This window comes from Chiloscyllium plagiosum, chromosome 24 (genome assembly GCF_004010195.1).
Source record: "Chiloscyllium plagiosum isolate BGI_BamShark_2017 chromosome 24, ASM401019v2, whole genome shotgun sequence".
Classification (NCBI taxonomy): domain Eukaryota; kingdom Metazoa; phylum Chordata; class Chondrichthyes; order Orectolobiformes; family Hemiscylliidae; genus Chiloscyllium; species Chiloscyllium plagiosum.
In genome coordinates, this window is record NC_057733.1 from 51,399,251 (window position 1) to 51,422,303 (window position 23,053).

Genomic DNA, 23,053 nt, shown 5'->3' on the forward strand with positions numbered 1-23,053 from the left:
TCCTTCCACCTATCGCATTCCCAAAGCCCCTCCCCCAAGTCCCTCCTCCCTACCTTTTATCTTAGCCTGCTTGGCACACCCTCCTCATTCCTGAAGAAGGGCTTATGCCCGAAACGTCGATTCTCGTGCTCCTTTGATGCTGCCTGACCTGCTGTGCTTTTCCAGCAACACATTTTTCAGTTCTGGAATCAGTGAACCTTGTCTGAACTGACTTCAAGTTGCTACATCTGTCTTTAAAGGGAATAAATTTGTATGCAGTACTCCAGGTATGGTATCACTAATACCTTGTATAGTTGTCACAACACTTCCCTACTATTATACTCTATTATACTCAGGCATGAGTAACTCACCTCCTGACTCCCCAAAGCCTGTCCACTGTCTACAAGTCATAAGTCAGGTGTGTGATGAAATACTGCCGCTTGCTTGGATGGGTGCAGCTCCAACAACATTTAAGAAACTTGACACCATCCAGAACTAAGCACCCTGCTTGATTGGCACCACATCCACTCCCTTCACCATGACACTCGGTAGGAGCATTGTATACTATCTACTATTTGCACAGCAGAAGTTCATCAAAGATCCAAAGACAACACCTTCCAAACTCATGCTCATTTCTATCTGGAGGGACAAGGGTAACAGATAAATGTGAACACCACACTCTACAAATAACTGGAGGTTGGCTAACATTGTGCCAATATTAAGAAAGGTAGTAAGGGGAAGCCAGGAAACTATGGACCAGTAAAGCTGGACATCGGTGGTGGGAAAGTTGTTGGACAGAATCCTGAGGGACAGGATTTACATGTATTTGAAAAGGCAAGAAATGATTAGGGCAAGTCAACATGGCTTTGTGTGTGGAAATAACTTGACTAAGTTTTTTAAACAAGTAACAAAGAGGATTGACAAGGGCAGAGTGGGTGGATGTGATCTATGTGGACTTCAGTAAGGCATTTGAGAAGGTTCCTCATGGTAGGCTGGTTAGCAAGGTTAGATTACACAGAATACAGGGAGACTAGGTAGATAGAGACAGAGGGTGATGGTGGAGGGCTGCTTTTCAGACTAGAGGCCTGTGACCAGTTTTGTGCCACAAGGATCAGTGCTGAGTCCACTGCTTTTTGTCATTTATGTAAATGATTTGGATGTGAACATAGGAGATATGGTTAATAAGTTTGCAGATGTCACTAAAATTTGAGATGTCGTGGATAGCAAAGAAGGTTACCTCAGAGTACAATGGGATCTTGGACCAATGGACTAAGGAGTGGCCGATGGAGTTTAATTTAGATAAATGCGAGGTGCTGTATTTTGGAAAGGCAAATCTACACTTTATGGTAAGGTCCTGGGGAGTGTTGCTGAACAAAGTGACCTTGGAGTGCAGGTTCATAGTTCCTTGAAAGTTGAGTCGCAGGTAGAAAGGATAGTGAAGAAGGCGTTCGGTATGCTTTCCTTTATTGGTCAGAGCATTGAGTATAACAGTTGGGAGGTCATGTCGCGGCTGCACAGACATTAGTTTGGCCACTTTTGGAGTATCCTATAGGAAGGATGTTGTGAAATGTGAAAGAGTTCAGAAAAGATTTACAAGGATGCTGCCAGGGTTGGAGGGATTGAGCTATGGGGAGAGGCTGAATAGATTGGGGTTATTTTCCCTGGAGCATCAGAGGCTGAGGGGTAACCTTATAGGGGTTTATAAAACCATGATGGGCATGGATAGGATAAATAGGCAATGCATTTTCCCTGGGGTTGGGGAGTCTAAAACTAGAGGGCATAGGTTTATGGTGAGGTGGGAAAGATATAAAAGAGACCTAAGGGGCAACTTTTTCACACAGAGGGTGGTACATGTAAGGAATGAGCTGCCAGAGGAAGTGGTGGAGGCTAATAAGATTGCAACATTCAAAAGGCATCTGGATGGGTACGTGAATAGCAAAGGTTTAGAGGTATAGGGGCCAACTGCTGGTAAATGGGACTAAGTTTAGGTAGGCTACCTGGTCGGCATGGACGTGGACCGAAGGGTCTGTTTCTGTGCTGTACATCTCTGAACTGGGACATTGCACGGGGCAGGGTGACACTAGGCACATGGACACACAAGATGGCCACTGGACCACAATATGGAGAGTGACAGCAGAGCAAACACAGACACTGCCTGGGGCCACCAGAATGCCAGCACAATGCACTCAGCCTAGTTGATTAGTTTAAGGCGGGTGGGGGAGAGAATACACATGAGTAGCGTATACTGCCCGCAGAAGTGTCTGGGTCCAGCCAACACCTTTGGTAGAAATGCTAACTGTTGGATACGGACTCCACACAAAGTGCTAATAGCCAGGGCTGCAGTCATTGGCCTTCTTAGGAAGAGCGATTAGTGTCCATTACCACAGCAATGGACCTCGCGCAGACACTGAAATTAACAAAGGCTGCACTGGAACTGACAATGACTGCACTGAAACTATCAACGATTCTGCAATGTTTACAATGTTACAAAGACAATATCCTTATCACCGACCTATTGTATTACAAAATGTATAAAAGTATCTTGACATGTGCTCTGGGTTGAGAGAAGACTCGCAGCTGACAACTGTGCTGTTGGTGTCTCTCTCTCTCTCTCCCCGGAGCTCCAGTATTTCTTTGTACAATAAACTCTGTCATTGAACCCCGACTCTGACTCCGAGGCTGGTGATTTTCTTCACAACATTTCAAAAATAATGAAGCAGAAAACCTGATTATTGTTAAAGCTTACTATCTCTGGAAGTTGCTGAGTTGTCTTGTGGTTGAATTTTCATCTGCACAATGAAATACCAACTGCATCCAGTGACAGTGACAGAGACATGAACTCCAGGTTCTTGCTTGAAAGGTTCACTAGGACCAAAGGGAGTTGTGGCGATTGATTCAGCAAGTGAGAAGATGAGTATTGTTTGCCATAAGAGGCTGGGTTGTTTGGTATATTCAAGGCTGAGATAGACAGGTTTTTACTCACAAAGGGAAGAGGGTTATGGAAATTGGCAGGAAAACAGAGTCGAGGATGATCAGATCAGTCATATTCTCATTGAATATCAGAGCAGACTCATTGGGTTGAATAGGCTTTTTCTGCCCCTAGGTTTTATGGTCATCCATGATCCCAAAGGTAGAGAATTCTGGATCAATTTCTGTGCTTGATGGTGTTCAGAACCTGTCTGGTAGGCAAGGAGGTTAGGAAACCAGGGGAGTGCAAAAGGTATGCTGTAAGTGATGCTGCATGTACATGAGCTGCTCTTCTATTGGAGTCAGTGCTGGACAGCACCAATTGGTACAATCCTGCTACTGTCAGAGATTTTGGAGCCTAATAATAACATTTTATTTTGTGGATTTTGCTTTGTTTCTAAACTTATATGATATTTAATCTCTGAATGGATGTAGTGTGAACAGCCTGAAAGAAAATAAATATAGAAAAATTAGTTGAAAGACAACCTAAGAGTTTAGAGGTCAGAATCTTCTTCCTGTTCGAAAGTTCTCCCCAAGGTTTCCAGATTGGTTTAATAAAATCTTCAATACAGACAGCAGCCAAAGAACTGATGCCAGAAGAAATTGTGCTGTGGAGAAGAAGGAAAAAATAAACAGAAGTTTCTACATTCCTAACTTTGCATTTCACATGAAATGCAAACAATGTGTTTAACCCCTTTGCTAGCACAGTCGTTACTTACTGTCATTAATTTAATGTCCTCAGCAAACATCATGATTTCAGCTTTAATTGTATTTCACATGCTTCAAAATGAAAAAGTTAGGGAGGTTGAAGACTTGTGAGGAACTCATTTCCAATATGCAACGTACACACTTACTGCCTTTTCTATGGAGATAATTATCAGACATTTGTATGTCTGGAGGTGGAGTGGCCATACAGTTAATTAGTACTTATCTCAGACCGTGTAAGTTGGTAGCTGATTTATACTTTCCTTCTGGTTTACAGGTCCATGTGAGATAGGAACTGAAGACTTTGTAATAATAATTAAGAAATGAGATGTGGAAGTGCCAGTGTTGAACTGGGGTGGACAAGATCTGAAGTCACACAACACCAGGTTATAGTCCAACAGGTTTATTTAAAACCGTCTCACCTGACAAAGAGAGAGCATTCCAAAAGTTTGGACCATAACCTGGTGTTATGTGATTTCTGACTTCATAATTGACAGTGCAACAAAACATACTGGAAATAGTGGGGAATCCACAGTCTAGTGAGAATGAAGAACTTAAATAGTTCATTTGAAGTATTTGGGATATTAACGTGACAGCTGACAATGCTCCTACACACACCTATATACGAGGGGGGTTTAAAGAGGTGCCTAAGGAGGTGGCAGATACACTTGGTTTGATTTCCAGAATCTAATGTATTCCCTGTGGATTGAAAAGTACAAAGGCAACTATGCTGGAAAGGAAGGAGGAAGAAACTGGAAACTGTGGTCAGTTAACCTGGTGCCAGTAGCCAGAAAAATGCCAGCACCAATATTAAAGAAATGGTAACAAGCCACTTGGAAAATTTCAATCTGATTAGGCAAAGTCAACAAGGCTTTATCCAAAGGAAATTGCTTGACAAGTCCTTTAGAGTTTTTTGATGATTTACCTTGTTGGTGTAATCAACAGGATAAATAATGGGAAACCAGTAGATGTGATACACTTACATTTTCAGAAGGCTGTAGTGATTGTAACAAGGTCAGCCAGGTGAATATGAGTTCACTGATTGGGGCTGTTAATCTGGTTTAATCAGGGAGTTCTGGCTGACAGATATAAACAGGAGAGTTAGAAGTTTTGTCACTGACAGCTGGTTCCGAGGAAGCTGGATCAGTGTCGAGTGCTATGCATATGCATAGTTTCACCAAGATTTCCTTACTCTCACAATCCACTTGCAATATTACGTTTGGTACTAAGAGAATTAAGGGATCTGGGAATAGAGTATCATTGATCATGTTTAAAGTAATGATTGTCAATTTTGTAATACTAGTCTTATAAATGGGTTTAAGGATACAGTGTGGGGATAAAGGCATTAAAGTGGATGATCAGCCATGATCAGTTTGAATGATGGAGCAGATTTCACAGGTTCATGCTCTTATGTTCCTGGAGTGAGAAGGTAAGAATTAGTTGTGATCTTATGAATGGCAGAGCAAGCTTGGTAGGTCATATGGCACACTTGACCAAAATCTAGGAATGCCTCCAGAATTGGTAACTCAATGACACATGATGAAGTGCTAAAATAACGATAGATTTTCTAATAATGACCAATGGAAGTTGACAGTAACAATTTTTTTGTATATTTTATTTCCAATTCAAACATTGTGAAAATATATTCAGTATCAACATCTGGCAAAAAATTCCAACTAATGTTAACCTATTGCTAAAGTTGTGAGAAATTACATACCTTAAAGTGCCACTGTATGCACCGGCAACAAAAAGTCCAGGAAATCCAGGCATCTGATGGAACAGCTCCATAACTAATAAGGGGGTCAACTTCCAAAGGAAAATTTAGAAATAAAAATGAACATTTGTGAAAATGATTCAGAATTTTTATGTTACAATGACACTATGTTTCAGCATTGGTTCAGCTGTAGCAACCTTTCCTCTGAATGTGAGGATTCTGGGTCCAAGTTTAGATTAGATTAGATTACTTACAGTGTGGAAACAGGCCCTTCGGCCCAACAAGTCCACACCGACCAGGCGAAGCGCACCCACCCAGACCCATTCCCCTACATTTACCCTTGCACCTAACACTACGGTCAATTTAGCATGGCCAATTCACCTGACCTGCACATTTTTCGACTGTGGGAGGAAACCGGAGCACCCGGAGGAAACCCACGCAGACACGGGGAGAATGTGCAAACTCCACACAGTCAGTCGCCTGAGTTGGGAATTGAATCCAGGTCTCTGGCGCTGTGAGGCAGCAGTGCTAACCACTGTGCCACCGTGCCGCCTGTTCTTTTCCAGAGACCAGAGGGCATTCTCGGCTGATATTTCAGTGCAAGACTAAGAGAGTATTAGGTGAGGCATGAAACTAAATCCCTGTCTGTGCACACAAATTAATTTATAAGATCACATAAAACTATTTGAAGAGTGCAAAGTTATCCCAATAGCTAGGCCAATCATCAACAAAATCAGTATCGGTAGTACCACTGGAGACAGTGTAGGTTTGATAAGCTGGAGGCTGTCTGTGTGGGGTGTGTTGCATTTCTAGTCACTTCTTGTCCATGCTCTCTCACATGGGTGATCTGTGCATCTGCCGGAAACCTCTGAAATGATGCTGCCATGAAACCACTGGGTCCTACCTGGCAGCTTCGATGCATGAACTGAAAACTTGAACCCACTTGTAAATCACCAAAGAGTGAGTTCTGCTGTAAGAGGGCCCTGACACTAACATTATTTAAAGGACCAGGCACCTAATTTAAAGATCAGGTAATTTGGAATATCATTTGCTATTTCTAAGTCACTGGACATGCCCTGGAGTGCATTTGGAGATATTGTGGAGAGTTCCTGCATTGGCAGGAGGTGTTGTTGGATTCTCAGAGGGTTGACATAGGGTTTAGTGTGCTGTCCATGCAAGGATTGCAAGAGATAAGGGTTCCTACAGTCACAGTGCCTCTGGGGAAATGGAACAAAGGCTGCATAATGGTTCAGCTGTTTGGATGCCCCTTATAAACTGGCTTTAGACTCCTCTCTGCTCCTTGGTAATGACAAGATCCCTCTGGCAACTCAGCCAGTGCTCTGGAACTTACCAGGAAGTGAAGTAAAAAATTAAGTTAAAATAAAGATGCATTGCCATTTGATGTCCAAATGGCAAATTGGCGCCTGAAGCTCTGAGAAACTGCATGTAATTGAGAGGATAGGATAGAATGGTGTTTGCATAAGAAAACCCTTGACCAATGCATTGGAGCTATAGCTAAGCAACAATATCCTGCAGGTGCCAGTCTGTGAGAGGCCAAGATCACAGACTGGTTCTATCTCCAGAGAACTCTACTTCAGGCTACAGAAGAAAGGTGGCAGGTTAAATCATTGTAATTCATCCAGGGTTTGCTCTCCATTGTTTGCTAACTGCCCTTTTTTCAAAAAGATACATATAACTTATTGGTTAGCATTTTTCATATTTTGTCTTTTCTTGTGTCTTGGGTGTTAACTTATCCTTTCATTTGCATCAGGATCAATGTCACTACAAGATATGGCCTTACATGCAAGAGTTAAGATAGGGTTTTCTCCAAAAAGAGTTTGGAGGGATTAGCTGATTGTGGTCAGGTTCATTAATCACCTCAATCACTACAGCTGTGGAACCAACCATGGTGCAATGTCTAGAGAACAATAACTCACCTTCCACTACAAGTAGATTTCAAAGAGAGCAATTGAAGTTCAGACTATTACCATGTAATTTAAGAGTGCTGTCATTATAGCTCTAGGTAGTCTTTGAAGGGGAACTAGGAGTGGCATTCCAAATGATGGGCCAATCTCAATGGGTTATTAGGAGATGGCCTGTGCATCCAAGTAAGTGTCTAATTTGACAGTTTTTTGAAATCCTTTCCTGAAAATAGGTAGCCATGATGTGGAGACTTCACCAGATGGAGGATCAGTGCCCTGAAAGCTTTGGATTTCAAATAAACCTGTTGGACTATAACCTGGTGTCGTATGACTTCTGACTCTGAAAGTGAGTCCTCCATCACCTGCATTAAATCCCATTTCTCTCCTTTTATAATGTGCCATATTATCTGTTCAGCATATTTAGCTTAAAACACCTTGCATTTATTTAATGTTCCAATGTACATTGCAGTGATCATGTCATCATTTTGCTGTTGTACCCAAAGATGGTGAACTTGGTCAGGATACTGAGAAACATGATGACTAGGACCATGAAAAAGCCCTGGGGAAAGTCTGCAGTTAGTACCTTTTTATGGGGATCTGAATATAAATTGCAGACAATATATATTTGTTTTACTAATGCAAGAATCAAAATAAAATGCATGTTATAACAAATACATTTAATTTCAAAAATAATTTCACTTACCTCGTCAGTGGAGTTAACTCTGTTCGCTTTTATTGGGTCACAGTTTTCATAAACAGCATACATAACTAAACCACATAGGCAGGATATTGTGAACAGAACACAAATACTAATCAAGTTCAGGATGATAGCTCTATTAAAACCAAAGTCAAGTGTTAGTTATACATAAAATAAGATTCTTTACAACCTATAATACTTACAAAGAAAGGAAGGACTTGCATTTCTATGTCCTTAAGATGTCTCAAAGTGCTTAAATACCAGCAATTACATTTGAAATGTAGAAAAACACAGTCACACACAAAAAAAACAAATTGAGGAAGCTACATCATCTTTGGCTGAAGGGTGCGTATTGGCCAGGGCATGTTAAACCAGCGTGCTTTTCTTCATATGATGTCATTGGGTCTCTGACAATAATCTCTATCAATCTATTCTGTATCATCAGTAAAATTAAACAAGGAGAAGTCAACAATATTGTCAAGCAGCAATCATACAGCAAAACTCCGTTCATTGATCCTCATTGTGGATTCTACTGCTTCTCGGATGCTGCCTGAACTGCTGTGCTTTTCCAACACCACTCTAATCTAAACTCTATTCTAAACCACTCCAGACCCAATTACATTTTTCAAATCCTCTGGGACTTTTCCAGAATCTAAGGATTCTTGGAAGTTTATTACCGGTGCATCTAATATCTCTGTAGCTACTTCCTTTAAAAGCCTAAGCTGTAACCTATCAGGTCCAGTGGACTTGTCAGCCTTTAGCCTGATTTGTTTCCCTAATTTATTTTTCTCTAGTACTAGTTATTCCTCACCCTCTTTATCTCCTTGATTTAGTATTTTTGGAATATACTTAGTGTCCACTACTGTGAAGATTGATGTAACTTATTTATTCAACTCCTCTGCCATTTCCTGGCTCCCTATTGTTATTTCCCCAGCTCTGTTCTCTAAGAGGCATATGTTCTTTTTCACATATTTTATAAAAAGCTCTTTTTCATAGAATCATAGAATCCGTACGGTGTGGAAACAGGCCATTTGGCCCAACAAGTCCACACCGACCCTTCAAAGAGTATCCCACCCAGACCCATTCCCTTACCCTATAACCCTACATTTTCGCTGACAAATGCACCTAACCTACACATCTCTGAACACAATGGGCAATTTAGCATGGCCATTTCACCCTGACCTGCACATCTTTGGTGGCTTCTTTTTTACGTTACTAGCTAGTTTGCCCTCATAGATTATTTTCTTACTCATTTTTTGGATTTTTTTGTTGACTTTTAAAAAACATTCCCTATCTACTGATTTACCACAAATCTTTGCCACATTATATGTTTTCTTTCAATTTGATACTATCTTTAACTTCCCTGGTTAACTATAGTTAATTTATCTGGAATTCTTCTTTCTCTTTAGAATATTTCTTTGCTGTGAGTCAAGAACTCTTTTTTACATGTCTGCCTATGTTTATCAACCATTTTTTCTGCTGAATTCCTTCCCTAATCCACTCCAGCTAACTCTGCCTTCATTTCTTTGAAATTACTCATATTTAAGTTTAGCACAGTTCTTTCCAAACCAATTTTCTCACTCTTAAACTGAATGCTAAATTCTACTTTGTTGTGGTCTTCGAGGATCTTTTTTTCTAAAATAATTTATTAACCTGCTTCATTACAAATTGCCAAATCCAAAATAACCTATATCTAGTTGAATTCACATATTGTTTGCGAAAACCATCTCAAATATATTTTGAATTCTTCCTGGCTATCTCTATCAATTTGATCTCTTAAGTCAACACAAAGATGAAAGTCAAGCATCTGTTTTACATGCAAACATTATCTTCTGATATATTCTTTGTCCTATAGCACAGCTACTGTTAGGGGGTCTATGGACCATGCTTATTAGTATGTTCTTCTCTTTGCTATTCCTTACATCCATCCATATGAATTCTATATTTTCTGATCCAAGATTATTTCTTGCTAAAATACTAAGAATTTCGTACTAACAAAGCTACCCCCAGCACCCTTCCCTTCATGTCTGCCCTTTCAAAATGATACATAACCCTGAACATTTAGATCCCAGCTTCAATCTCCTTGTAATAATGTCTCCGTAACAGCCATAAGATAATACTTGTTCACTGTTAGTTATGCCATTAATTCATTTATACAGTACTAACTACTATAAACATTCACATAAAGAGCCATTTAGGTATTGCCTTTTTAGTTTTTGATCCCTTTTTGTCTCAATTTGTTGCTTTCTGTTTGTATGCTCTGCCCTCCTCTGTTTCACTCTGGGTTTAATTGTTAAAATAGTTGCTGTGCAGTACCACCCTCTCCATTATTTCTCCTATGCCAGTTTGCCGTCGGCTCAGTTAGTAACCCTAATAATGTTAACCTTTGGAGGTTCTACATTTTAGTTTAGCTAGTAACCCTTCAAAATTCTCCAGGAGAACCTGGTACCCAGTTAGTATCCTCAATGGCGCAATTTCCTTTAACTGTGATTATGCAAATCTTATTGGAACCAGTAGATGTACTGACTGGTACACTTGGGTTAACTGGATTATGGGTATATCTGCACCATTAGCAGCTGAAGTGCATTGAAAAATTCAGTTTAGATTTGAAATTTCAGAAGTTTTGTGCCTCATCAGTTCCTGGTTCCCTTGGAGTAAGGCCTGTTTAAGTCCTTCCAAATTCCTTTGTCTTAACAATTAACAAAGTGATGGAAAACCATCAAAATGATTTTGCAATTTTGGTATAGCGAATGAGATTAACTTACTTTTTTGCTTCTTTCTCACTCTTGCAAGCCAAGTATCTTTGTACTTGCACTTGGTTACAGCCATATAGCGATATCCATCCAAATAAAGCTCCAAAACACGCAGTCCAAAATGTGTATCTTTTCCTTGGATCAGGATCAAAGCTGAGTAAAAGATAATTCCCAATTAGTTCACCAAATATAACTTCTTTTTATCTTCTACATATATCTGTTACAAACTCACAACAAAGAACTGGTGTCTGTCAGGTAAGTGAAGACATGATTCCTACACTTGCTTCTGATCAATTATTCCTTTAATCTATTTTAAATAAAATTGATGCAATGTAGGAGCTGCTGGACTGGCTAGAATTTATTACCTAACTTTAACTGCTGTTGCATGGGTGGTTTTAAAACAAGAAACTAGAACTCATTGTAAGTTATGTTCAAGCAGTGGAGGAGGATTGCTGGACTTGTTGAATGCTGTGCATTCAAAGTTGCTTGTTTTTCATTTAGCCTATTTTTCTGATCAACCTATTCAGAGATGTTGTTACCTACCTCTGGAGCAGGTGGGACTGGAACTGGGGCCTCTTGGAACCAGGGACAGGGACACTATGACTACACCACAAGAGGACCCTATAAACATGTCAAACAGTGAATTAAGGACAGAGCTGAAGATGGCAAGGGCTCATCTGGGATTTGAACACAGGCCCTCAATTGATTTCTCAGTCAGGAGTCATCAATATGACCAAAAATGTTTGACTGTCTCCTGGACAAGTGGACAACTGGGAACAATGTAGGAGCAGGGAGTCATCAAATTCCATAAAGACAGCATCTTTCTCTCCTTGCGGAGAAGTAACAAAGAATTGGAAGACAGCTAGCTGTTCTCACTCACCATTTGCCTTTAAGCTTCTGCCTTTAACCAGTGACTGAGACACTGAAGTGTGCCAACTGACCTGTGTCTGCAGAAATGAATTGAAAGAACTTGAAAAGGTCGTTGGAGATCAGAAAGATTTTGAAAAAGCCAAAGGACATCTAACTATATGCTGAGGTGTGGTGCTATTGAATTGTGTTCCACATTTTTTCTCTTGATACCCATAACACATGTGCTGATTATCTATATCTGTCTGCATTTAAAAGGGGCGTTGAGAAAAAGGTAGAGTTTAAATTAGAAAACTTTAAATTGATAATCAATATTTTTGTGGTTAGAACTGATTTTTTTGTAATAAATAGCAGTTTCATGTTAAATGCAGAAATGTGGTCAGTGATTTCTGTTATCTGAGTTCATCAAATAGGAAAGCTGAGAACCTTTAAGTAATTTGTTTCAATCATTAACTTTTCTGACACAACCAAGAGTAGTAGGGCTCGATTTTCAGTGCACTTTCCCAAGTGGGGCATGAGACTTCAGTAACACTCAAGACAAAGATTCTCACTCAAAAATATTAGTCCGGCCACCATTCTTTGCAATGTTCCAAATCTTTCCAAAACTTCCAACGTGGATTGATCCCTTAATCAGCACAGCCAGAAGACTAATCACCATAATGCACAGCTGGAATGCATCTGTCCAGACAACAGCTTTAATACCGCCCTGGGAATAAATGACAAATAACAATGGATTTAGCTCAGTGGCCAAGTGAGAGATGCTAACGCTGAAAGTGGCTTCACCCCATACTCCTGACAGAGTACCAGTCCAGTTCAATTTTAAATGCATCTATAATTGACTACCTTATTTAAAGGAATAGAATTAGCTATTTGCTCCTTGAACAATTCCTTCTTCTAGGCTTCGTCAGTAGCAGACATTTCTATCTAGTCAATCTCTTTCCAAATTTTACAAACCACAATCAAATCAACCCTTCTGATTCTATATTTTAGGCAATTGAAGTTTAATGCCTCTGATTTTTCACCAGAAACTAATCATTAGAACACAGGTTATATTCTGGTGAATCTCTGCTGCATTATCAGGTACAGGCTGATTGTAGCAACAGATGATTTCAGTTCATAAACTCTTAATCCTTGGGTGGGACAAATGATCTGGGAGTTCAAATTCCACAAAGGTAGCTGGGGAAATTAAATTCAGTTATTCCAATAACATCTTGAATTAAAAAGCTGGTGTTATTGATGCAGAACATGAAACTACTGATTATCATTTTTTTAAAAAACTAGTGTCATTCCAAACCTTTCATGGTTTGGTACATATTTTCCCAACAATTCAGTTGATTCTTAACTACAGATATTTTTATATTAACCTGTTCTGACATGTTATGACACACCACTATAACAAGTGACACTTGAACCTGGGCCTTATGTCGCAGAGTTATGGACACTACTATTGTAACTCAACAGCCCAATATGTCTAATCAACCTGTTAATGACATATCTCCAGGGCAGATAGGATATGAGCTGAAAATGTGTTGCTGGAAAAGAGCATCCAAGGAACAGGAGAATCGACGTTTCGGGCATAAGCCCTTCTTCAGGAATGAGGAAAGTGTGTCCAGCAGGCTAAGATAAAAGGTAGGGAGGAGGGACTTGGGGAGGGGGCTTGGGAAATGCGATAGGTGGAGGGAGGTCAAGGTGAGGGTGATAGGCCGGAGTGGGGTGGGGGCGGAGAGGTCAGGAAGATGATTGCAGGTTAGGAAGGTGGTGCTGAGTTCGAGGGATTTGACTGAGACAAGGTGGGGAAATGAGGAAACTGGAAAAATTCGAGTTCATCCCTTGTGGTTGGAACGTTCCCAGGCAGAAGATGAGGCGCTCTTCCTCCAACCGTCATGTTGCCATGGTCTGGCGACCTGCATGTCCTTGGTGGAGTGGGAGGGGGAGTTAAAGTGTTGGGCTACGGGGAGGTTGGGTTGGTTGGTCCCAGAGGTGTTATCTGAAATGTTCCGCAAGTAAGCGGCCTGTCTCCCCAATATAGAGGAGGCCACATCGGGTGCAGCGGATGTAGGGTGTCTGGCAATGACATACCTCTGTAAAAGTTTTCTTTGAGATAAGAATGTTAAATCACCCTTCTTCCAAAAAAGTTAAAATTACTACAGAGTGCAGTTAAGATAGCGTTATGATGATAAGGATTCTGGGTAATCCAAGATGGAGGATGGGAAAAATTTCTGGCTGTAACAGCTGCTCCTTTTTTTTGAGGTATTTTAGGTGCTGGAGGTGATTTCCTCGACTTCCAGGAGCAGCAATTACTGTTTTATATGCTGTTGTTTTGGAACTTTGGGGGAAAAAAAGTAAAAACAACAGCAATTTTAAAAGGCAGAAGAGCAGACAAAGGAAGCACATGGTGAGGTCAGTGCAGGAGAGAGAGAGAGAGAGAAAGAAACCCATATTGCTAACTGACTGAGTTAGCAGTCACTACCTTTGCTGTTGAATTCATGTATTGAAGAGGCAACTTTTTCACTCATAAGGAGGTACGTGTATGAAATGGGCTGCCAGAGGAAGTGGTCCAGGCTAGTGCAATTGCAACATTTAAAAGGCATTTGAATGGGTATATGAATAGGAAGGGTTTGGAGGGATATGGGCCAGGTGTTGCCAAGTGGGACTAGATTGGGTTGGGATATCTGGTCGGCAGATGTCGCGGAGGAAAAGGTGGGGGGTGGGGGCAGTGTAGTTGCGGAAGATGGATTGTTCCACATATCCTACGAAGCGGCAGGCATAGCTGGGGCCCATGCGGGTGCCCATGGCTACTCCTTTGGTTTGGAGGAAGTGGGAGGATTGGAAAGAGAAGTTGTTCAGGGTGAGGACCAGTTCAGTCAGTCGGAGGAGGGTGTCAGTAGAAGGGTACTGGTTGGTACGGCAGGAAAGGAAGAAGCGGAGGGCTTTAAGTCTTTCGTGATGGGGGATGGAGGTGTACAGGGACTGGATGTCCATAGTGAAGATAAGGCGTTGGGGACCGGGGATATGAACCTAGATTTTCTGGGGCTCTTAACTGCACTCTTAACTGATATGGCATAACAAGAATAACAGTCTGAATACACCAGCTAACACTGCCCCAGACATTAACACAACAAAAACACACCCAGCCAAGTCAACTCTACAACACCCTTATCTTTAACATCTGATGACATGTCAAAAAATGGGAGAACTCTAATCAATCTACAGCCCCTGACATAATCATGCTTAGAGAGTCGTACTTTTCAAATAATGTCAGAATCCCCAGATATATCCTGACTGAGAAAAGATGTAGGAACCCTGGTATACATCCAGCACTGGATTTCCTCAGTATTTACTTCAGATCCTGTGAACTCTCATAGTATTAGGTCTAAGGTGCAAAGAGAAACCCCCTGCTAACTATCACCTACAAACCTCTCTTCATGTGAATAAATACACGTTCATGTTAAACACCATTTGAAAGACAGCAGCAAGGACATGAATGCAGTCCACCCGAGGCACCAATACTGACTGAATTGCCTCAGTCTTAAAGGATCTCTGGATGTATGTTTGCTCACTGAGCTGGAAGGTTCATAAAGGACCTCTGCCAGATTGGTCTTGCAGCAGTGAGATACACCCTTGACTTTATCCTCACCAATCTACCTGTCTACCTGTCATAGCTGTGTCTGCCCATGACTGTGGTGTTAAGAATAACTACTGTAGAGACCTTGTGATGTGTGACTCTACCATCAAATAGATTACAAACAGATCTAATGTCTCAAAATATGGCATCAAGAAGGCACTGAGAAGCTGTTCACAGCTGTGTTTTGGCATATCCCTCTCCGTACCATCATCTTAAAGACAGTGAACTAATTCTTGTTCAATAAGGAGTGTAGCAGAGCACTGAGTATGTCTGAAAATGGGGTTCTAACCTGGTTAAGCTATAATGCAGGATTACACAGATAACAGTGGAAACAACATATTATAGTCCGAGCTAATTACTCTCACAATCAATGGTTCAGGTTCCTACTATACTCCGTCATGAATGGTAATGACCAGTTAAGTATCTCATTAGAGGAGAGGGTCCATGAACGTTTAATCCTCAGTGGAAGGTAGAGTCCAGCACTTCAGCATAAAAGCCAAGGCTGAAGGGCTTTCAAAGATCTTCAGCCGGGCATGTCGATCCATCTTGGTGAATCTCTGAAGACTGTACTGTCGGAAAAGATTTGCTAACCCACAATAGGCCCACAAAAGCAAAATTGGCTAAACTGTACCAGAACACCCAGAATTTCCGAGCAGCTCACAAGCTGGATCAGACAGCACACAGACAAGGGAATACACTGTAAGCTCCCATGGACATGACAGAGCACCACAGATATGTCAAAACCCTAAGCGCAGTTTCACAATCCAGCAATACCAAAGCCACACAAGAGCAGGTCAGACAGACAGGCACCAGCAAAGGACATGCTCCAGGAACAGGACAATGGAAGCACCTCACCACTTTAGAAGAGACTTTAACACCTACCTGTGAACCATGATACTGTCAGGATGTTGCATAGTGTGAAGGAACAGGACATTCATCCGATTAAACTGCTTTCCAATTAGCATCATTGTAACCAAATTACTCCATTTCCAGAAACATTGTAATTTTCCATTTCTTAATCAGTGTCATTGTGCAGTTTTACTATAAAACTGGTCTCATCCTCAGCTCTGGGAGGAGAAATCTGATCTACCTGTGCAGGCTGTCAGTTCTGTGTCAGCCTCGTCAATTTCTCCTCCAGTGATACAGCTTGCAATAAACTGTTTGTTAATTTCACTATGAGCTGTGTTTTGTGACTCCTAACCTATTGGCCAAATTTCTCCGACATGAACCATCATGGAATCTGGTCTTCAGCCAACTCAATGAGACAACCACAAAACAAGTGAATTCTCTCAAAGCAGTGATGGTTATTGGCCCCACAACTTTCTGGCTGTGATGCTGAAAACTTGTTCTTCAGAACTAGCCATCTCTCTCGCCAAGCTGTTCAAGTACTGCTCCAACACTGGTATCTACCTGATAAATGAATTCCTAACCAGATATACTCTGTTCAGAACTGCCAAGACAAATGACTCAGGGTGATGCACCAGCAGACAATTTGCCATGACCTGCCTTTGGGGCAGAAAACTCATGGAATGGAATAGATTTCCTTGTCCACAAAGAGCAGACAAAATCCTGCTTTACTAATTAGCACCACAGCAGGTTCCTTTCAATCATCAGCGCAGCAATGGAAGATGTAGTCAACAATGCCATCAAATCGCTATGGCTCATCAATCAACTGCTGATGTTTTGTCTGAAGCCATTGCTTTAGATAACTGAACCATGAAGTACTTAAAGGTTATTCAGGTCATGGCAGGGATGGTGGCGTACCATGACGACTTGTACACATCAGTGGATTGCATGGTAGTCCTGGACAACCATAATGAACCAAGTGTTTGCAGGCTGAGTGAAAAGGAATGTGAGCTCAGGAGTCTATGTGGTTTCCTCCTGCTGCTTTTTTTCTTTTATACTTATGTACTTACAAGGTGAGTGTCTTAGAATCTGTTGATCCTGTGAGTTCTACCAGCCAATTGTGACAGGACGCAGCGTCCTGGGGACAGCAGAAGCTATAAGTTCAGCTCCAAGTCATACAACGTCCTGACTTGGGATGCTTCACTATCGCTATGTCAGAATTCTGAACCCCCTTGCTAACAGTGCTCTACATGTACCTGTATCACTAGGAGTTGATTGGATCAAGAAGGCAGCTCACCATGATCTTCAAGAGCACTTAGGGATGAGCAATATATGTTTGCATTATCATTGACATTAACATCCAATGAACAAACAAAATAATCCACCAAAATAACTAATTTCAATCTAACTGTCAGAAATCTGTAATAATTGTATGTTCTTACCAATGTTGTATACAGTGTACACACAAGTCCTGTTATTACAACTGAAATCCACAACTCCATTCCGGTAACTGAAAAATAAAGTTATTTAAACATTGAGTTTTTAAAATGCTATTGACTGTCATTATGACATAATTTAAATGGTAGAATTAAGTGTTCTAAAACTACTTCAGGCATATACCACACATTTTTAGGGATTTTTAAATCATGAAGTTTTCTTACTCATAATACCTATTCCCTGATTTTATATGCAAATGAAATTGCCAGAGTGCACAGGCTCAGGAGGAAAAACAATTAATGTGCACATGGCCAAACCACATGCCAGCACCTCACTGAATTTGCTGCCACGCAGCAGGGCAATGTTTAACTTCCCTAACCACTTCTGTAAAAACACTTCTACCACCAAAAACAGACGTATGGGATCATCGTAAGTTCCTCTCCAAGCCACACACCATCGTGAAACAATATCATCATTTGTTTCATTGCTGCTAGATCATCAAGCTGCAACTCCCTCCCTAACAGTACTATGTGTGTTCCTGCACACTAGGGACTGCAGCTATTCAAATAGACAACTCGCTACCACTTTCTCATGGGCAATAAAAACTGACCTTGCCAACAATGTTCACAATCTGTAAAAGAATGAAAACAAATGCAAAGCATCATCTAATATGGCAAACCAATCTCCCAACAGGAGCTGGGTCCCATTGAGGAACTCCCTACCCTCAGTGCTATTTTTCCAGACCAATGTGTGATGAAAGGTCATGCCCAAATAATAACACTGGAAACTCCCCAAGGGACTATCTAAAGCTAGGGAAATGCTGCAGCAATTCTACGATAGAACAGCATGCAAACTTCAAGTTGGAACTTGTTGAGAAGCAGGTAAATCAATGTCTGATCTTTTGGGAAAATAACATATTTACAATAATACAAAGCTAAGAGGAAGGCAAAGCATTAGTCATTAATTGTGCCACCTTGCATTTAGCATCATTATCATTATCCACTTAAAGTTTCCACACTGGCCTCAGGGCTCAGAATAGGCAAGGAATTGTGGTGGAACCCTACAGTTTATTTTAATCAGTCATGCTCTATTTTGCAATGGGTAGAGTACAAACAGATAAGCCACCTGCTCAGTCCCTTTTCTAATATCAGTGTTGGACTATGTGGGGGAGCTGAGCTTGTGCAAGTCCTCCTGAGGGATTATAAAGATAATGGGCCTAATACACAGTATGATGTTTTCTTCAGAGGACGTAAAATATCTCCTGTTAAAGATGGAAATTGTAGTCACTTATTTTTCTCTTTCAGCCAGACAGATCTCAAGGCACCTCAGATGGACTGGCCATAGGCTGCTCTGCATCACATGGGATTATTGGGACAGGTAATGTTGAATCACTTTGAAGCTCCAACAGCCAGTCCTGATCATATTACATGCTCCTGCAATTTAGTGTTGGTCCACTTGTGTTTCAGTGAACAGAGATTCTGCTTGATCACACATCGGCTTTGAAGGGAAAGTATTAAATTCCTCCAGTGGTCTAATGGATTAGGTATCAGCCTCTGGAGTGGGGATTGTGGGTTCACGTCTCATCTGGGTCATGTAAATGCATTATTTGGGCAGCCTGGTTCAGTTCCACCCTCGGGTAACTGTCTGTGTGGAGTTTGCACATTCTACCTGTGTCTGTGTGTGTTTCATTAGGTGCTCCAGTTTCCTCTCTCAGTCCAAAGATATGATTTGGAGTTAGGTGGATTGGTCATGGTAAATATGGGATTACGGGAATAGATTAGGAGGCTGGGTTTGGGTAGGATGCTGTACAGAGTGTTGGTGTGGACTCAATAGTCCAAATGGCTTCTTTCTGCACTGTAAGAATTCTGTCATTTACTTTCATTTTTACATGAATTGACATTTCTTGTAATAGATTTGAATGAACAATAAAAATAAACTCCCAGCAGCATTTATTGTACAACAAATAATGACCAAATAAAATGTGCAACTTACCCTGACTTAGTGCAAATGAGGGTGCATATGTCACAAAGCCAAGATAAAAGACCTGTCAAATAATTGAGTCATAGTGAGTGTGACTTTCTAAGAAAACTCAGTAAAGTTCACAGAACATATGTCATGCAATAAACACAAACCTATAAAGAACCCATTTGTTAATAAGTAACACTGAATCCATCAAAAAATTTAAAATTCTAATTCTATTTGCAATCTCATTTATGCATTAAGAGCAAACTATTTAAGATAATGGGAACCTGAGGTGTAGTTGCAGTGTACAGGAGAATGAGAGTAGGAAGGACAAGGACAGGATTTCACATTCACAGGAATGTGCTGGCAGACAGCAAGCTGGTTTGAAATGTGTCTACTTCAATGCCAGAAGTATCCAAAATAAGATAGGTGAGCTTGCAGCATGGATAGGTACGTGGGGCTTCGATGTTGTGACCATTTCGGAGACATGGACAGAGCAGGGTGAGGAATGGATGTTGCAGGTTCCAGGTTTAGATCTTTCATTAAGAACAGGCAAGGCGATAAAAGAGGGGGAGATGTGGCCTTGTTAGTCAAGAATAGTATAACGGTGGCTGAAAGAACGTTTGACAAGGACTCATCTACCGAGGTAGTGGGGGCTGAGGTTAGAAACAGGAGAGGAGAGGTCACACTGCTTGGAGTTTTTTTATAGGCCTCCGCAGAGTACCAGGGAGTTGGAGAGGATTGGCAAAATTATTCTGGGTAGGAGTGAAAGGAACAGGGTGGTCATTATGGGGGACTTTAACTTCCCAAAATTGACTGGAAATGCTATAACTCTAATACATTGGATGGATCAGTTTTTGTCCAATGTGTGCAGGAGGGTTTCCTGACACAGTATGTCAAAGGGCCGACAAGACAGGAGGCCACACTGGATCTGGTACTTGGTAATGAACCAGGCCAGATGTTTGATTTAGTTGTGGGTGAGCACTTTGGAGAGAGTGACCATAATTCAGCTAAGTTTAGTTTTGCGATGGAGAGGGATAGGTACATGCCACAGGTCAAGAGTTATCGATGGGGCAAGGGCAATTATAATGCGATTAGGCAAGAATTAGGATGCATAGAATAGGGTAGCAAAATGCAGGGGATACAGACAGTGGAAATGTGGAGCTGGTTTAAGGAAGAGGTTTTGTGTGTCCTTGATAGGTATGTCCCTGTCGGGCAGGGAGGAAGTGATAAGTTAAGGGAACCATGGCTCACTGCAGAAATTGCATCTCTTGTTAAGCGGAAGAAGGAGGCATATGTGTTGATGAGGCAAGATGGTTCAGATGAGGTGATGGAGAGTTACAGATCAGCTAGGAAGGATTTAAAGAGAGAGTTGAGAAGAGCAAAGAGAGGACACGAGCAGTTTTTAGCAAATAGAATAAAGGAGAACCCTAAAGCTTTCTATAGATATGTGAGGAATAAAAGGATGACTAGGGTAGGAATAGGGCCAGGAGAAAGTGAGGTCTGCAGATGCTGGAGATCAGAGCTGAAAATGTGTTGCTGGAAAAGCGCAGCAGGTCAGGTAGCATCCAAGGAGCAAGAGAATCGACATTTCTGGCATGATCCCTTCTTCAGAAATGAGGAAAGTGTGCCAAGCAAGCTAAGATAAAAGGTAGGATTTGACTGAGACAAGGTGGGTGGAGGGGAAATGAGGAAACTGGAGAAATCTGAGTTCATCCCTTGTGGTTGGAGGGTTCTAGGTGGAAGATGAGGCGCTCTTCCTCCAGCCGTCGTGTTGCTATGGTCTGGCGATGGAGGAATCCAAGGACCTGCATGTCCTTGGTGGAGTGGGAGGAGGAGTTGAAGCGTTGAGCCACGGGTGGTTGGGTTGGTTGGTCCGGGTGTCCCAGAGGTGTTCTCTGAAACGTTCCGCAAGTAGGCAGCCTGTCTTCCCAGTATAGAGGAGGCCACATCGGGTGCAGCGGATGCAATAAATGATGTGTGTGGAGGTGCAGGTGAATTTGTGGCGGATATGGAAGGATCCCTTCGGGCCTTGGAGGGAAGTAAGGGGGGAGGTGTGGGCACAAGTTTTGCATTTCTTGTGGTTGCAGGGGAAGGTGCCGGGAGTGGAGGTTGGGTTGGTGACTCCCTCGTCAGGTCCACACCCCCCACCGCCTTGAGTTAGTTCCATCGTGACAGGAATATGTCTGGGTGTCATCCACATGTGGTTTCCCCTATTTTTCCAGCCCCTGACTCCAGTTAAGTTCAGCATTTCAATACCTCCTCTTTACTTCCCTATCCTACATTGTTTAGTAAAAATCAAAATCTTCTAAACATACTCAAAGACAGTTTCCACAGTTCCCAGAGATAGAGAAATTAAAAGATTCACCACACTGAATAAAAAAAGTTTCTCCTCATCCTGGTGCTAACTTATACCTCCTTTATTCTTAAATTGTAACCCTTGGTTTAAGACTCCCAAACCAGCAGAAATAATATTCCTCCACCTATCCCATCTGATCATCTTCTGTTTGGCAAATCTCAATCAAGTCACTACTTAATCTTCAAAATCCAGAGAATCATAACCTAAGTACACTTTAACTCCCATAGGCCAGATATAATTTTGCTAAATCTACACTTGTTCCCTCGATATATCCTTCCCCTCTAAGAGGATGGGAAGTAGTCTAAAAATCGAAGTTAGACTTTCAGGAGTGAAATTAAGAGAATGTTGTACACACAAAGGTTAGTAGAAGTTTAGGATTCACTTCTGAAGCAAGATCAATTGTAAATTTTAAATCAGTCACTGGTCATTTTGTTTTGATATGAAGTTATTGAGGACAAAGACCTGTGGAGAAATGAAATCAGCTCATGAATCAGCCAACATTTCGGTGAATGGCAGAAAACGTTTGAGGGGACAATGAACCTGCTGCTTTTCCTGAGTTGTCACTTCGCTATAGTTATATGGGCTTCCAATTCTTTTCAAATTTCATGTGCCACTTTGTCAAATGTGTTCTGCCATCCCCATGCACAACATCTATTCCATATTCTTGATCACAGATTTCAATCAAGTTAGTTAGGACCAATTTCTCAAGTGCATGCTCCTTGATTAACCCATGCATTTACCAGATGCAAATTTACTTTGTCCCTGGTAATATGAGTTATTGGAAACTATTACTGACATGAGGAGGACTAAGGAGCTACATTGATGACTGCATTGGCGCCACCTCATGCTCCCGCAAGGAGGTTGAGCAATTCATCAACTTTACCAACACATTCCACCCTGACCTTAAATTTACCTGGACCATCTCTGACACCTCCCTCCCCTTCCTGGACCTCTCCATCTCCGTTAACGACAACCGACTTGACACTGACATTTTTTACAAACCCACCGATTCCCACAGCTACCTGGATTACACCTCTTCCCACCCTACCTCTTGCAAAAATGCCATTCCATATTCCCAATTCCTCCCCCTCCGCCGCATCTGCTCCCAGGAGGACCACTTCCACCACAGAACACACCAGATGGCCTCCTTCTTTAGAGACCGCAATTTCCCTTCCCACGTCGTTAAAGATGCCCTCCAATGCATCTCGTCCACATCCCGC

At 41.5% G+C, this 23,053-nt stretch overlaps 1 protein-coding gene across 2 annotated transcripts in view; it reads right to left on the bottom strand.

Moving 5' to 3' along the window:
• LOC122562291 (sodium-coupled monocarboxylate transporter 1-like) overlaps positions 1–23,053 on the bottom strand; it is an 89,462-nt gene that overhangs the window by 31,470 nt on the left and 34,939 nt on the right. For both annotated transcript variants that reach the window (XM_043715096.1, XM_043715097.1), the window contains exons 6-12: positions 19,505–19,556; positions 17,518–17,585; positions 12,156–12,310; positions 10,750–10,890; positions 7,991–8,120; positions 5,369–5,457; positions 3,433–3,554 (exon numbers count right to left, since the gene is read on the bottom strand). In XM_043715096.1, the coding sequence (XP_043571031.1) occupies positions 3,433–3,554; positions 5,369–5,457; positions 7,991–8,120; positions 10,750–10,890; positions 12,156–12,310; positions 17,518–17,585; positions 19,505–19,556 (757 nt within the window). The remainder of the gene's footprint in view (positions 1–3,432; positions 3,555–5,368; positions 5,458–7,990; positions 8,121–10,749; positions 10,891–12,155; positions 12,311–17,517; positions 17,586–19,504; positions 19,557–23,053) is intronic.